Source organism: Trachinotus anak, unplaced genomic scaffold (assembly GCF_046630095.1).
Source record: "Trachinotus anak isolate AG129_WGS33_773 ecotype Australia unplaced genomic scaffold, CSIRO_AGI_Tana_v1 ptg000002l, whole genome shotgun sequence".
NCBI classification, from domain to species: Eukaryota; Metazoa; Chordata; class Actinopteri; order Carangiformes; family Carangidae; genus Trachinotus; species Trachinotus anak.
Window position 1 is genome coordinate 3,189,666 of NW_027273853.1, and position 16,192 is coordinate 3,205,857.

At 38.2% G+C, this 16,192-nt stretch overlaps 1 protein-coding gene and 1 long non-coding RNA gene across 3 annotated transcripts in view; one reads left to right on the forward strand and one right to left on the reverse strand.

Annotated features, from left to right (window-relative positions):
* Positions 1-1,076: 1,076 nt before the first annotated feature.
* trhr2 (thyrotropin releasing hormone receptor 2) overlaps positions 1,077-16,192 on the reverse strand; it is a 31,083-nt gene continuing 15,967 nt past the window's right edge. Inside the window, exons 6-7 of one of the 2 annotated variants that reach the window (XM_071490342.1) lie at positions 5,686-6,238; positions 1,077-2,128 (exon numbers count right to left, since the gene is read on the reverse strand). In XM_071490342.1, coding sequence (XP_071346443.1) covers positions 5,708-6,238 — 531 coding nt within the window. In that variant the 3' untranslated portion in view covers positions 1,077-2,128; positions 5,686-5,707. Of the gene's footprint in view, positions 6,239-16,192 lie in introns of both variants that reach the window. The other variant, XM_071490335.1, reaches the window with a different exon arrangement.
* Positions 9,807-12,711, forward strand: LOC139628576 (uncharacterized). The gene is made up of 4 exons (XR_011692820.1): positions 9,807-11,594; positions 11,692-11,718; positions 11,883-12,099; positions 12,214-12,711. It is a non-coding gene; the product is annotated as an uncharacterized lncRNA (long non-coding RNA).

Genomic DNA, 16,192 nt, shown 5'->3' on the forward strand with positions numbered 1-16,192 from the left:
GCCAGAAAACGGTGGATTACTGTCTTACGGGATGGAATGTCTGCCTCAAGTGAAGTTTGAGTTTAACTATCTTATCAGGATATCAGGATCCCCCAGGAGGAGCTGGAGAATATTGTTAGAGAGATGAATGTCTGGACTACTTTGCTTGACCTGCTGCCACTGTGACCTGACCCCAGATAAGTGGCAGAAAGTGGATGTAAATACAATATACAGATACTAAAGAAAAAATTCCAATCATAAATAATATGAAAAACTGGGTTTGAGCTGGGAAGAATGAAACGATGGACAAACAGACCACAGCAATTTTGAGATATGTCAAACTGTGTCAGCACATACACCACTTACCAGACCAGCAAAATATCGCAGGGATACGTCATACTTCTGTAGAGTTTGATTGATTGAAAGCCTGTATTGCAATAAGTACATTTACCCAAGCTGCAATATTTTTTGAATGTCAAGTTGTGTTAATTGTTTCAAGTTTGATTCTCATGATCATATGACTTATTAATTTGTACTTTAACATGTTGGGACATTTGCACTTTCAGTTTTTCAATATAGAGGTGAATCAGGTTTAACTGTCCGCAGTCAGTGTTGGGACAGTTGAAACAGTTGTTTCAATAATTGTTTCTTTTGTTCGGCAGCTAATGCAGCAAAACAAGAATAACATGAACAATTCAATTCTAAACTTGTGTTTCATCTGTTGGTTCCTCCACTGTGTTTCTTTTGACAAAAGAAACAACGCACAACCTCCATTCAAAGTCAAATTATAGCAAAATCGTTCCATATTGGTGCAATATAACACCTGGTACTGATAGAACACACAGGAGTTTTATGTATCTGTAATGTTCTCTTTTATAACGATGTTTATCTGAAAAGTGTTTCATTTGTCCCTTTTCTCCCCATATACTCACAGAATCAGTACACTGCTGCCTCTTACAGTCCAAAGATACACCCAGAACATCTTGTGAATGACGCCGATTCACAAGTAACAGTGGTACCACGAGTAGTTACAACAGTACTCACAGCAGTGTGCCACTAGAAGTAAGAGCCTGTCCAAAAGAGTTGTGAGTGACAGGTTCTTCAACAAATGCTTTTTATTGACTTTTTTTCAGTTACTGAAAGAAAACCACGACACTGTGCATGCACACTATGAAACCACAGAACATGGCACATTTCTAAAAACAATCAAACATCATCTTTCTGCAACAATACAGATAAAGCCGATTATCAAATCAGCACATTTGAAAGGCTGTGATTACTACACACATTTAAACCACAACAAACCAGCAGCTCTCCAGGGCTAAATCATGACAGAATTACACACATGCACACACACACACACACACACACACTCTCTCTCTCTCTCTCTCTCTCTCTCTCTCTCTCTCTCTCGCTCTTACAAAGACTGATATGTCCAGGGGAGTTCTGTAATACTATCAGCCAATCCACACACTGCAGTTAACCAAAATGAAAATTTATAATACACATTCTAAGTAATTTCAAAGTATTTTCCAGTGCATAGTACAGAAATAAGAGGGTGAGTCGCTGTGTTAACATCTTAGAATTAATTAAATATTTTTTAATTGCCATTGGGGACCTTATAAACCATTAAAAATTGACTTGGCTGTACTTCAATTACATTTCCTTCTCTGTGTGTACGCTCCCTTCTGATAGCTAACACACACACACACACACACACACACACACACAGCCACACACTCACACACACACAGACAGTGTACATCAACATATTGAAAGAAAGATTTTACATCAGTTAAACTGTCAGCCAATATACACTTAAGTTTATAAAGAAAATGTGCTTTATAACTTCATAACTCATCACAACATGACATGCTCCATCATTATACAGCAAGCAACTGAAAAAACAACATTTAAAACTTAACACATCAATGACAGGCACGACACAAAGTGCCCAACAGTAGTTGAGCATGAAGGGAATAATGGGTGTTTGCAGATAAAGAGCTTGTCATCAAAGAGACAGCCAAAGCAGTTCCACCTTAACAATCTATCAGTATGATGATACAGTTTTGTAAGTACAGCTACTGTCCTTCTAGTCTGGTCGTAAAGATGCACTACGCTTTTTTAAAGCGATGGATCAGCTGATTATCTGCAATGGGAAAAAAGAGGTCAATAGGAGTAATGAATCAACATCTGCATTTCTCCTCAGTTCTCTGGAGAGTTTTGGCATATTTCAGATAATTATTTTGCTTTACCAACCACACGCTCTGATCAGCTGCTGTTTTCAGCAGGATAGCTCTGATAAACCCCCTGTCTGCTACCTGCCCAGCACCAAACAAGACAAAAACTGTTAGCAACTAGATGCTAAACTTATTGGTGCATTTAGCAGCTAAAGATATGTATTGGATGATGACATGTCATTGTTGTGTTTATGGCTTTACAGCCCCCAAAATCACTTAAAGCTGTTTTAAATTACAATGTATCTGCAAATTTTTCAGGCTTGTCGTTTTAATTAAACATTAAGACACATGCATGTACATATTTAGATAGCACATTTTGAAAAAGCTAAAAATAAAGCAAAGTTTTGGGAGCATAATAAAAACACAAACACTTTTTTATGGACCAATTATTTCAAAAAGCCAACACAATACAGCAGGATAAATGTAAGCATGCAGTGTATATCAGAAATCCCAGAAAAATAAACAAGAAAAAACTGATCTGATAACTATTCATAACTTACAGCACTGTGCATCATCATTTATAGTAACTATAACGAAAGAGAAAGGAACAAGAGCAAGAAAACAGTGGCCATATTTGCATGCTGTATGTTCTGTAAAGTTAGACTCTTTGAACTTGTGTTAATTCCCCCTTAGAAATATATTTAATAGTTTTACAGTGCAGGTTTAACTGACGCACTGCCAACTATCTATCTAATACATCCTCATACTGACTGGATCTTCTGGGAAAACTATTTACACTCACCTTCTCCCACTAAAAATAAGCTAGGATGCCAATTTCACTTAACACAGAGTAAAAAATGTACATCTATGCTAACATGCTAAGGTATTAGCACAGCAGTGCCAAGAATCGGCTGCAACTCATGATGAGTGGTGTCAGTGTTTTCATTAGTTAAAGGGTAAGCTGACTTATGGAACAAGTTTATGGAAGCAATTAACTGCCAAAAAAAATTGAATCTATAACTAACTGAATACATCACTGTAAAATTTATAAATCTGAGAACCAGTGAATTCATAACACTGCAATATGGAAAATTCAAGTGCCAAATATGGTAATGCTGGATAGAAGCAACATTTTTCATTTAATTAAATACTGGATTTTTTTTTTTTTTAATAACCTTATATTGTCTATTAAAAGAAAAATATTTCAGTGCTAAAAATTATATGGTATTTTCCACATTAATGAATTCAGAGGTGACTAAATTTTATAGATATTTGGTTGATTATAGGATTCAAATCTTTATGGTCAGTATTTGCTTCCATACAAGTTCCCCCAAACCTGGTGTGTTCCTCAACAAAATACTGGTTTAATATAGTGATGTATACATATATCAAACCAGTAGATATATCAGTGTACTGGACATACAGAACATATGTTCAGGACATGTTTAGCATACCTTAGCACAAAGACTGGACGCAGAGATTTTCTTTAATATCAATCATATCAAAAACTGTTCTTTTACGTTTTTTTTGTTTGTTTTTAGTCTTTAGTTTGTTTTTGTTTGTTTGTTTGTTTTGTTTGTTTTTTTAACATGTACAGAATCCATGTATAAATATAAAAAGTAAGCTAACTGCTCCCAGTGTATTATAGTAGACATGCTAAGTTAGGGAACATGCAACAGGACCCACCGATATTAAACTAATATTAATCTTAATCAGCTGCAATAACGATAATTTTTAATGTACAGTATACTTCATGGCAGTAAGCATCGAAATTGACTTGAGCTGTGGATTTCATCCCTACCAAATGACTGCTAATGACTTCTCTAACAGCTAGCTAAACAGAGAAGTGCACATTAATGTACAACGTCAGAAAAACTATACAAAACTATATGTATTTTTCACTTAACACTAAATGCTCTCATGTTGTTGTCGTCGGTAAGGACAAGGGCAGAGTATATGATAACCATCTCAGAACAAGATGTCTTTGGTATGTTTGTAAGATGATGGCTCACACATAGCACAATTACATTCCTGGCCAATGTTGGACTATTTCTAAATACTGCATTTAATGTTTTACTATTTTGACAACGATACAGGTTAGAGGGGAAACAGCTAATACTGTTTTAATCTCTAATTGTCCAGTCATGTACAAAATATGTTTTTTTCTGTCCAAAAATATCAAACTATATTTACAGATCCTAGGTTCATTCATATAAAGCATAGGTGTCAAACTCTGGCCCGCGGGCCAAATTTGGCCCTCAGTGTAATTATATTTGGCCCGCGAGACAATACCAAATGACTACTAGAGCTGGCCTGCTGGTATTATACAGCGCATGTATCGCTAATACTACTGCCATGCTCTGGGGCAAACGCCTTGCGAGCGGAGTGCAGTACGACACGATAACTACAAATCCCAGAATGCTCTGCTGGTGTCTTGGCACGTCAATCAGGACAAGACCCATAAACACCCTCTCCTCTGTTGACAGTAGTCACGGCGACCTCATGCTACTACAGGCACCGTGCTACCCCTCCCAAAAATGGTGAAAAGAAAGGCAGAAAACAGGAGTAACATTATTATTAGTTAATTGATTTGTATGTGTGCAATATTAAGTTATATATTGTATAGTATTAAGCTTTGCTTGTTCCATATTCAGTGTTTAAGCAAAACTTGTTTGGGTCCACATGAAAAGGTTCATTGTTATATCTGGAGGAAAATTTTTTCAATAAATATCAATGTTGGCCCGCGACTTGACACCCCTGATATAAAGGAACGAACAAACAGCAAATGTCAGTCAGTGTCTCCATGGTTTGCACACCATTAAAGCTGACTGTGTAGCTGTGTGTTAACACCTTTGTCTTCAGGATGTTGTCATGTTAAATCAGCAGAAAAGCCAAGCCTGTTTAAGAGACTATGTACATGAATGTAAAAAACATGATCAGTGTGTAGTATGATGATTCTGATTACTGCTTTTTTTCTGGTATTAATGATACTGAAGATGATGATAACACTGATATAATGGTTATGGTGATGATGAATATAATAACTTACAGGTATACACTTATAAGTACGTACAGTTAATGCTTGTGTCGCTCATGTTAATTAAGAATCTACTGCTGTTTGTTTATATCAATAACTGCAAAAGTAGACTGTGTCTCCAAAATGATTTAGATTTAACTCACTTAGTAACTTGCTGAATAACTTGTACGAAGCAGCAAAAAAGAAGGTCTTTATAATCTGAGGACAAATGTGTCACTGTGACTATAAAAAACATTGATTGTTCAATGAACTACAAAATCTTCTAAAATGAATTATATTGATCTTTTACTTTATGAAACAGATTCCAGGAATTCATTATGGTTTTTGGAGGGTAAACTTATATAATAATAATGGTCACACCTTCAAATGAAACATTCTTCTCTGAAGCAATAATGAAAGGATTTTGTGGCCAAGAAAATAAAATTGTATTGTTGTTGCCAATCATGCATGTTGTTGTTGTTTCACCAGATTTCAGTGGTACTTATTTACATTTTTTCCTGTTTGCTGTTTATTATTTTACTGTGGTGTCATTTGAGGAAGACCGATCCAAATCCTCATCACCAGTTGGCAATATCTCAGCTGGACCCACACCATAGCTGAACACATCTGGGCTGATGTCATCGGCTTTCCTGTCATTGGCTGTCTCCTGATGGCTGCTCCCATTCTGCTTTGTGGTCAGATCACTGGCAGTATTCAGGATGCTTCTGCTTTTATTCTCCTTGGTTCCATTGCTTTTGGCCTGGGAGGTTCGGGGGTCTCGGAAGGTGGTGAACCCGCCCTGGATTATTGACAGTGTCCTCTGATGTGCTTCTGGCCGCTGGCAACGGTAAAGCCCACGAAATGCAGAGCGAAACTTCTGAGACATGGCGTTGTATATCACAGGGTTTATAGCGCTGTTGGCATAGATGCATGTCCGACAAAACAAGAGGAACCAGGCGTTCAGATAAGGAGTGGACACAAAAGAGTTGATCAAAACTAAAGTCCGGTAGGGCATCCAGAGTAGGGCGAACAGGATCACCACTACTGCCAGCATCTTAGTCACCTGTGGGGATAGAGCAGAAGCACAATTCATTAAAACTCCAGTAAGGACTAAGTCATTCGCATGGGCCCTTTCTACACCTACAGCAAAATGTTTTGTCCCCTGTTTAAAGCTCAAGTTTCTACCTTCTTATGGTACATCAAAACCTTTACATGATTTTTTACAGAGCTCCTGGAGACAATGTAAATCCAGGTCTCACGTTAAACCTAATAAACACGATCTTTTAACCTGTAACAAATAAGCCTGCATTTATAATAAGGGCGCAGGTTTGTATATGAATGGTAGGGACATGTTCCTACCGATATTTGAACTTCTAACAAGCTAACTCTCCACTCTCCACTAACTCTCTCTCTCTCTCTCTCTCTCTCTCTCTCTCTCTCTCTACGCACACAACCTACATAGTAATTTGTTCCTGAAAGGAGCTGCTCTCCTCCTGTAACAATATTCTGTCTCAGACTTCTCAAACTTACTGCAGGTCTTGCACAGAGGTAAGTTTACTTGCTACTTCCACCTCTTAACGATTAATTCACAAGTTCAGTTTCCACACACGCCTGGGCATGTGTATAACACTGCAATGTCACAAAGGATCCAAGAGAGGCTGTTGTCCTCTCCGCTTGAAAAGCTCCAGTCCTTGTCAACAGGACACGGTTATGCCCATGAAAAGGATAGAAACTGCAGTTTCTACAGCTGGAGTCAAACTAACTACCAGAGACAATATCCTGCTGCAACACAAGAGAGCAATAAATTACATGATGAATACAAACAGGCATCAAATCCTTTATGGGACAGAAAGCTGTTCTGAGATCAGATGTAAGGAGAGATATCACTTCCACGTAAGTATCATTATAATTGATGTCTAATTTTAGCTTCAACTGGTCTAACACTGCTTGTCTTGCAAACCTTGATTCCAACGATTTGAATATTTCAACTTTGGTGTGCAACATGATTTATGTAGGTTTGACTCTTCAAGACTGTTCTTACAATCATCTGGTGAAAATGATCATTTACTTTTTTAATATATTGAAACATTTATAGATTCCGGTCAATTGATAGCCTACATGATAACATGATGCATCTTAATTGATGCATGATAACAGACTGCATCTTAAAACACGTCTTTTTTATGTCCTTTTTTTGTGTTATATACTTGTTTGCAGTTTTACAGTTTTTCTTATCAGAAAGTTAAATTATTTATTTGTAGAAATCACTCAGTGGCCTTTGTGCCCTAAAATTTTTGTGACACCGATGGCCAAATGGCCTTGCCCCTAAAATGATGAAATTCCTAGCATAGTCATCAGCCTTACGTTATTAAATTATTAATACTGATGCACCACTGGATTAGCAGCATTTTACTATTGCAGCTGGTCAAGGTTCAAGTTTAGCTAGGTTTAAATGGGAAAACAAGGGGAAAAGGAGAACGGCACCACCTGTAGGCCTACTGAATATAAAAGTGTTGATGCTGCATGCAAAAATATTGTTAGTAACAAGTATGTTCCTAAGTTGAGGTACCTATTTAGAGGTAAATTCGGATCTTATATCTTCGTAAACATTTGGCTGACAGCATTAAAGTTGTCTTTGTTTTGGAGGGGTGGTGGGGTTTTGTCCCTACCACTGTTGAGATCAAACCTGCGCCCTTGATCTATACCACAGCTGTAAAATCAGTTGGATGTTTTTAATTTTTAATTTTATAAGTGGGAAGGGGCCCTCAGTGCTGCTACCATTTGTAGTCTCCATAGTCACAGATTTTCACCTTGCACATTAGCAAACAGGGGCTTTTCACCACTTATGGGCAGAAAGTCTCCAAAACAAATTCACAGATCCCAGCCCTGATATAATACTGGCTTAACAAGCTGCTAGGGCTACATGTTAGTAAGCATCTGCCAATTACCAGCAGGCACTGAGCAATATTAACAATCCACTTGAGTCATGTTGCTAGCTATGCTGATGCAAATCCAAGTCATTCTCCTTAAGGTTATGTTTTGATCTACAACTTTGTTCCATCCACGGAGCCACAATGCCAGCATTTAAAGACGATGAAGATCCAGTTTTACCAATTATTGTCTAACACTGTCAAACTACATACAAGTGTGCAAACATTTCTCAAAATCAAGACCAGACTTGCTTCCTGCGAGAATAAACATGCTGTGTAAGTCATTTTCACACAAAATGCGACAGTACAATACACAACATTAATGTATTGGACAACAACTTCAAGAGTAGTGTAGAACACTGACAGCCTCATGTATTCACAATAATGTACTTATGATTTAAAACCTCAACCTTTCATAATGTGTGAGACAGTCATTATTACAGTGATTTAAATTACATTAATTGGTGAAAACTAATTAATGATATGCTGGGGTTTTGACACAGTTTTGTAAGTCACGTTGATATTCATCCACAACAATCAATGCACCGTGCATAAAGAAAGCAGCTGAACGTTTGTGCCAAATCTCCAAGGCAACACGGGCTGATGCATCCCCATAATTTCCCTGATTAGCTATGATTGCTTCATGATTATTTGAGTCACCATCAACACATTGGATGATGCATAAGCCATCACCAAAGAGGGTGTGTGTGTATAATTGTGTGCATGTGTGTGTTAGAGAGCTAGAGTCCTTGTGTGTGTGCAGTTATTTGCTGCCAATAAATAATGTGAGTGCATGTTAAGAAGGGGTTAACTGAGGCTTGTTGGCCAAATGACTCAGTTGAAGAGTGAGAGATGAGAGATCGTTAAGTGAAGAGAATAAAAAGAGAGGGAAATGAGATGATGGGGGGAAAAAGCTAATTAAAGAGCAAAACTCCCAAAAGTTAAAGAACTGGTGCAAAATAAAACCACGCAAAATCATCAATATTAAATTACTGATGCTGTGCCTGTCAACTTTTCTGGTCTCCTATGGCACATGCAGTTTAAAATGATGAACAGCAGCAGAATTTTTGGCTGGACTGCAGCGGGGCCAGCCCTATAACCGCAAATGTCCCTGACTGACTGACTGACTGAATGAATGAATGAATGACTGATGGTATTTCCATCACTGCTCAGCAGAGTGCCGAGCTGTAGTCTACTGAGCCACTCTGGTTTCCTGGCTGCTCCGGAACTGCAGGGAAGCAGAGGAGCACTTACACAATACATTGAGCCTTGCCTCCATTAAGGAAAAGAAACAATTTTCATTACATGTATCATTATTACTAAAGGAGGAAGAGGAATAACTTAACTTAAGACACACTGAGCAGAGAGAGCAGGAGAGAGGGAGCAAGAGAGAGAAGTCATCGGAAACGAGGCTTCATATTAACCACTTTGACGAATTCTACATATCAAACAGAGAGAGTTAGACATAAAGACCTGCCTCTGATAACAGTCTGTTACTTTCTGGAGTTGGAAGTAAATAAAGGATAAGCTATAGTGGACTCTTTCTTTCTCTCCCCCCCTCCAATTTCTCCATATCTCTCATTATGACAGTTGAAAGATAGTTTGTCTCTCCTAACTTCCTCTCTCCTCAATCATTTTACAGTAAATACAACTGAAATCTCAGCTCAGTCTTTGTCTTTCATCTATGTGTTTGGTGATTTTGTCAGATTACTTTGACTTGGACACAAGTTGATCTGTTGCAAAACCAAGGGTGAGAAAGCAAACTTTTGGAGAAGTGAACCCCTGGAAAAAAGCAACTGTTTATGGCTTCACCACACATCTGCTATAGTCATAGTTAGTGTAACCTTAGCTGTGACTGTTTCTTATTTGAGCCTAAATATTTAATGATATGGGAAATACTATGATTTGAAATCAGGTTTTTCAGGTGCTTTAACCTTTTCCTGTCAGGTGATCTGAACTACTGAACTACTAATCACTGAACGTCCTGCAAGAGATGGCCTTCCTGAAGTCATCAGGATTTTGGCTGACGTTGAAGGTGATGAAGATGTCCCAATCCAAAGATTGGTTGGAGGAAGATGCACTTCATCAGGACAATTGGTCTGACATCCTAAGCAATGATTTAAGGTAGCACCGTGACTGAGGATTAAGACAGCGACTTTGATTAGACTCTGATTAGAGTCTGACAGCCCTGTTTGCCACAGGTCTGGGAAACTGTAAAATACTCCCATTTGACGGAGCTGGTGTTGCCCCAGTTATCATTTGCATCTTGCAAGGTTGGTAGTGCCTTACATGGCACCTTCCACCAGGGCCCACTTGAATCTGGTGGCTCTTTGAAATCTCTTCTTCTCTCTTTATATCTTTTTGAAACTTTGAAGGCTCGCCTTTGCGTCTGGCTGGGATAGGCCCCAGGTAGCCTTAGCTTCTGGAAATGCTGTCAAGCACTGGGTCCTGTCTTGCACCAGGCCTATTTCTACATTTCTTGTCCCTCAGTAATCTGGAGGGCTGGCAAAGCTACAGGCAGCCCTCCCATGAGTCTACTTCAGCACCATCTGACACCATGCCTTTTTTGTATCTTGCTTTTTCTCATTCATAATAATAATAATCCTTTTTAATAGTATTGGATAAGACACATCAATACGGTTACATAGCACTGTCATCCAAAGCACTTTGCATAGTACCTCTTATTCACCCATTCACACACACACACTCACCGACTGACGGCAGAAATCTACCGTGCAAGGCACTGGCCTAAACATCCGGAGCAATTCTGGGTTCAGTGTCTTGCCCAAGGACACTTCAACATGTGGACAGGAGAAGCTTTACCCTCTGAGCCACAGTCACCTACACCTATCTGTCTATGGTCACCTCTTCCCCTGATCTAGGTGAGATCACGCGCCTTCATATTAAACAGACCAATTTGAGAGATACACCTCCATCCATTAGCTCTACCTATTCTTCAAGGTGCTGGCTATGATTCAAGGTGACAGTGAGGTGGTACACCCTGGACAATCATAGGTAACACACAGAGACAGAAAACCTTTCACATTCATCTCTATGGACAACTTAGACTCACCAGTCAACCTAACTTGCGAGTCTTTGGACACTTTTGGACTCGGATCCAGCAAGAAAACCCACACAGGCCAAAGGAGAATGTGCAAGACCAGAACTTTCTTGCTGTTAGACAACAGTGGTGAGCAACTGAAATACTTACAGCATCCCATCTAGCCTAGGTATGCTAGCCTGGGCTTTAGAGGAGTTAGGGATTACAAAACAACAACCCTCCAGGTAATGTATGAAATGCTCCATCACATGACATGATGTGGGAGAAAAGGTAAGCATGAGCATCTGACTTGCAAGGAAAATGACCAACTATAGGCTGTTATATAAACAGTGTAAACTAATAACATTATTTATTTATTCTTCAACACCTATTTCATTCTGTTTACTCTGTCTTTGATTTTTCATTAAGCTCTAGGTGTCCATACTGAGGTAAGTAAACAATTATTATGAAAATAATTTCACTTCTTTAATAGCTCAGAGATTTTTTTGCTCTTATTCACTCTGTTTATGTTCTTGTTTTCTTTAGAAGGTGTAAATGCTTCACCAACCAAAGGTAAGGTAATGCAGAATGGCCTCATTAACAAGTCTTTATTACTTGTTATTGCTTCAGTAGTATCACTGCTGTTCCTGAATATTCTACCAGTGGATTGCACCTCTGATACAACCTCTGCTGTTGTATCACAGAGTTAACTGGTGTTTTTTATCTTGTTGTGGCAGGTGGAGATCTGAAGGATGCAGCACTTCCTCTTATGTACAAGAAGCAACAACATGGAAGACTGAGACCCAACATCCAGGATTTCCTTGACGACAGTGTAGACATATTTGCTCCGGACCAGATGAGAAGGATGGATGACCACAGAGACAAACTGGAGAGGGGTGGTCGCCTGTTTTTCACTCAGCTTAGTCAGTAATCACTAAGTTAACATCACATAGTGTATGTGGATTACATTTATTATGGGAATTTTTGAATATTATTCCATTATTTATTATATTAGACGTTGAATTACAGTGTCCAGAATGATTCATTACTTGTTTGACTATCAAACAGGGCAGGACTTGTTCAGCTGAGAGCAGATGTCAACCAACCAATCCGAGGAAGACCCAGCACTACAGCAGAGCACAGACCCACTATGAGAAGCCTTCCAGCAAACCCAGTCTGAAGACCCAGTGAGTGCCATGGCAACCTTCCCACCCTTCCATCCCCAGCACCACCCTCTTCAGTTCCCGTCCAGATGATGAGGAGCCTCCTGGCCCAACCTGCACGGACGAGGCTGTCACCATGCTGGTGGGTTTGGGAAGCTCCTCTCACACGTACACAGGAAACTTTCTCCACCTTTTTGCTCAGAAATCAAGACAGTCAAGACAGAGACGCACAGCTCAGCCTGAATGAGGAAAAAATGATTTATAAAAGAGTATTTAACTTTGTTTCATTCAATAGGTCTAACATGTTTGTGCAATAAATACTGTAAAAGTTATAATTCAGTTTGTTTTGATTTTCATTTGACTCAAAGGCCTTAATGATAAGTGTTAATGTTCTTTTAATGTTCGGCACATTGTTAAAAGCACAATAAGTATTATACATAATACACATAATATTACATGTTGATATGAAAGCAATGTTGTAAGGATAATGAGGATATTGACTTTGTCCATATCACTCACACATATTGTGAAGTTGTTAATACGGACTATTTTATGCATTTCATCTACACTTTCTTTGTTTTGACTTTGTTTGATAATGAATTCAATAAAATAATCACATCTGAAATGATAGTTTGTTCTGTGACATCACCTTTTGTTCATCCTTAGTGACTTTGGGTTAATATAAAGCTACTTAAATACTGAATCATGCTCTTTTCCCCATGAGACAACTGATATTTGATATTCTGATATGTTTATGAAATTACTATACAAATGAAACACACAAGGTCTGTTCCAATACAAACACTGTCTGAGCATCATGAGAAAGTTCATGACACAATGGTTTCAGTGTGAATACCTATAATGACTAGATTAGCTGATCTGTGTGATGGTGAGTTTGAAACACAATGATATGACCACACAAGTAAAACTTGTTATTCAAATGTTTCAGTTGTAGGTTGACCATTATGTTCTCTGTTTGTGAAATATAGAAACAATTTAACTCTGTTTCATGAACATACAAACATTTCATAGGATCTCCAGATGAGTTAAAGTTAAAATGATTATTATAACCTCCTTGAACAAACTCAGGATTTATAGGAATAATATTCAAAATAGCATATATTATGGGATATACAGTAGAGCATCCAGTTTTGCATGCTACAATATAATGAAGCACATATAACTTTGGTAACAATGCATGATGGGTAGTCCTAATCATAACTAAAAGATACTTTTAGCTTCTTTATGCAACACATCAAGTCCTCCTTTTTTTCTTTAACTCATAAATTCAAATTGAAGACAGTTCTTAAGACAGTTTCTCTCATTAGACTTTCTAATTAGTCTCAAAGACTAAACCAGTCTGACTGGACGTCAACTGTAATTAGAAAATAGCTAAAAAACGAATTCTGACAATTTGATGCAATAAAAGTGTGTTGGTTCAGTTTGTGTGTTGGTTCAGTGTCATTGGGAGACTGTATCATTTATGATAGCAGGAATTCAAGATCACAGCTACACATCAGCATTTATTGAATTGAGTTTTTTTATATATTATGTAAGGTTTGTAATGGCAGTAATAACTCAGAATGTCCCAAGACTTTAGTATTTGCATGATGAGGCTACTTCATTAAACTGGAGATCATGAGCTTACTTCGGGAAGGGGTCTCAGCCATGATCCAGACCAGAGTCTTCATGAGTCCTATGTGGGAGCCAGTGGACTGACTGACTGACATGATGTCACCATGCAGTAGAGAGTTAAACCATGTTTTTGTATGTGTGTTACAGCTAACAATAATCAAATCAAATCAAATCAAATCAAATCAAATCAAATCAAATCAAATCAAATCAAATCAAATCAAATCAAATCAAATCGACCAAAAAAAAAACCCAACATTCAATCAGAAATCAAATTTAATCAAAATTACATCAAACAAAAATCCAATTCATCAACTGAAAATCAAAAATGTGATCAAATCAAAAATGAATTCAAATCAAATCGTGATCTGTGTGCTAACCCTAGAAAAACATAGAGTAAGAATCAACATCTACGCATGAAGCACAGGAACATTTCTGACACATTCAGTCCACAGACATGATTTTGTCTTTGGAGGAAAGTTTCCTGCTGAAGTCTAGGCTCATTAAACTGTCTGTTATAGATGAGAGGAGCTGCTGTGATTGACATTATTGAAGTGTCCCGTAGCTCCACCTGCTGGTGTCATATATGTTTGATCAATAATCAATGACAGTGAAAATGAACATGATTAGATTATTTGATTCTACCACTGTGTTTGGTGCCATACAAGCTCGAACTGCCATTGTTTGTGAGGTTACATTGACCTTGACCTTTGACCGTTCACCACTAAAATATAATCAGTTCATCCTTCAGTCCAGATGAATGTTTGTGCCAAATTTGAAGAAGTTCTCTAAAGGTGTTGATGAGATATCACGTTCGGACGTTCAGACAACCCAGAAACACACATGAATGTCAGTGGTGCAAATGAAGAACTGTGGCTGCTTTACGATTTCGCTTTTTTTGTGTTTTAGTTAAAAGACAAAAGTAACACCATAAGACAGAACTTCTCTTGTATTGAAATTGTAAGAGAAAATGGGGGCAGCTTCACTGTGCTGTGATACTTCTGCTGAAGCGTGGCTGCCTTTTGCTGCGCCGCTTGTGTCTTCCGCACCACAGCAGGAAAAAAAATGGAAAATAACGTCTGGCAGGTTGATACCGGGTATCGTGCACATGCCTACTCTCAGTAAAATGCTGTTTGAGATAAGGGTCTGTGTCCATGCCTTAAGCTGTGAGCCAGTGACAGCCAGCTCAGCAGGTAGATAAAAAAAAAAAACTGTAAAATCTCTGCACAACAAAGCGTTTAATTGAACACAAACGAGGCGGGGAGGAGAGCTTTCTAATTATCTCAGCACTGTGATAATGAAACAGAAAGCATCAGGGTGACATATGCATATTATTACTGTAATTATATGGTAGCAGGATACTTCACTCCAGCATTACAAACAAAACCGTGTTTTTTTGTTTTTTTGCTAATAACAGCATCCTCCCACACGACAATGTCAACGAATCCTCTGCCCACTGTGCCAAAGAATTTGCATTTAGCCTCTGATGCTAATGACTCGCCCGGGGAAACAATGACCAAGCTACCCTCTTCCTCAACATGCACTTGAGGAGATCACAGACATGAAGAAACTCTCAGAGATTAAAACTATACAGTAATCTCACCCCACACTGTATTAATCTCCCATCATAAAAGTGCCATTCTTTGGCATACACAAGTTTATCAAACTGCTATCAGATGAAGTTGGCCTATCAAATGATGAATAAAAGAGCATGAAGTGCCTATTGAAGAACTGAGAGAGTGAAATCATCTGCAGTATTAAACACACTTCAATGTAAATCCCAAATCGCATTATGCAAATCTTCTGCTCCTAGATGGGGCCCCTTGAACACATGAGATTACGATCTTCCCTCTGCTCTGCATGAGAGTTCAGTCTCACACAGACACACACACACACACACACACACACACACACACACACACACACAGTGACACAGAGAAAAACCTTAAGTTTGTAGGTCTCCATGGAAACACTCAAGACCCATTAAATTAAATGGTCATTGTCTTGTAGAAACTACAGACACAATTCAACAGCCATCAATCCATAGGTAAAATGACCATTGATTTTTTTTTTTTACATAGACATTGTTTTAGATGACTAGCAATTAAAGCCATAGCTTTGAGTGCTGGTCTAAATCCCATCTTAATCATAACTACAAAGATAAGCAACCGTATTAGAAAATATTTGGTTATTTTATGTACAAGCTTATGTGCACAAAAATTTACTATTTACAATAAATATAAAAATATTTT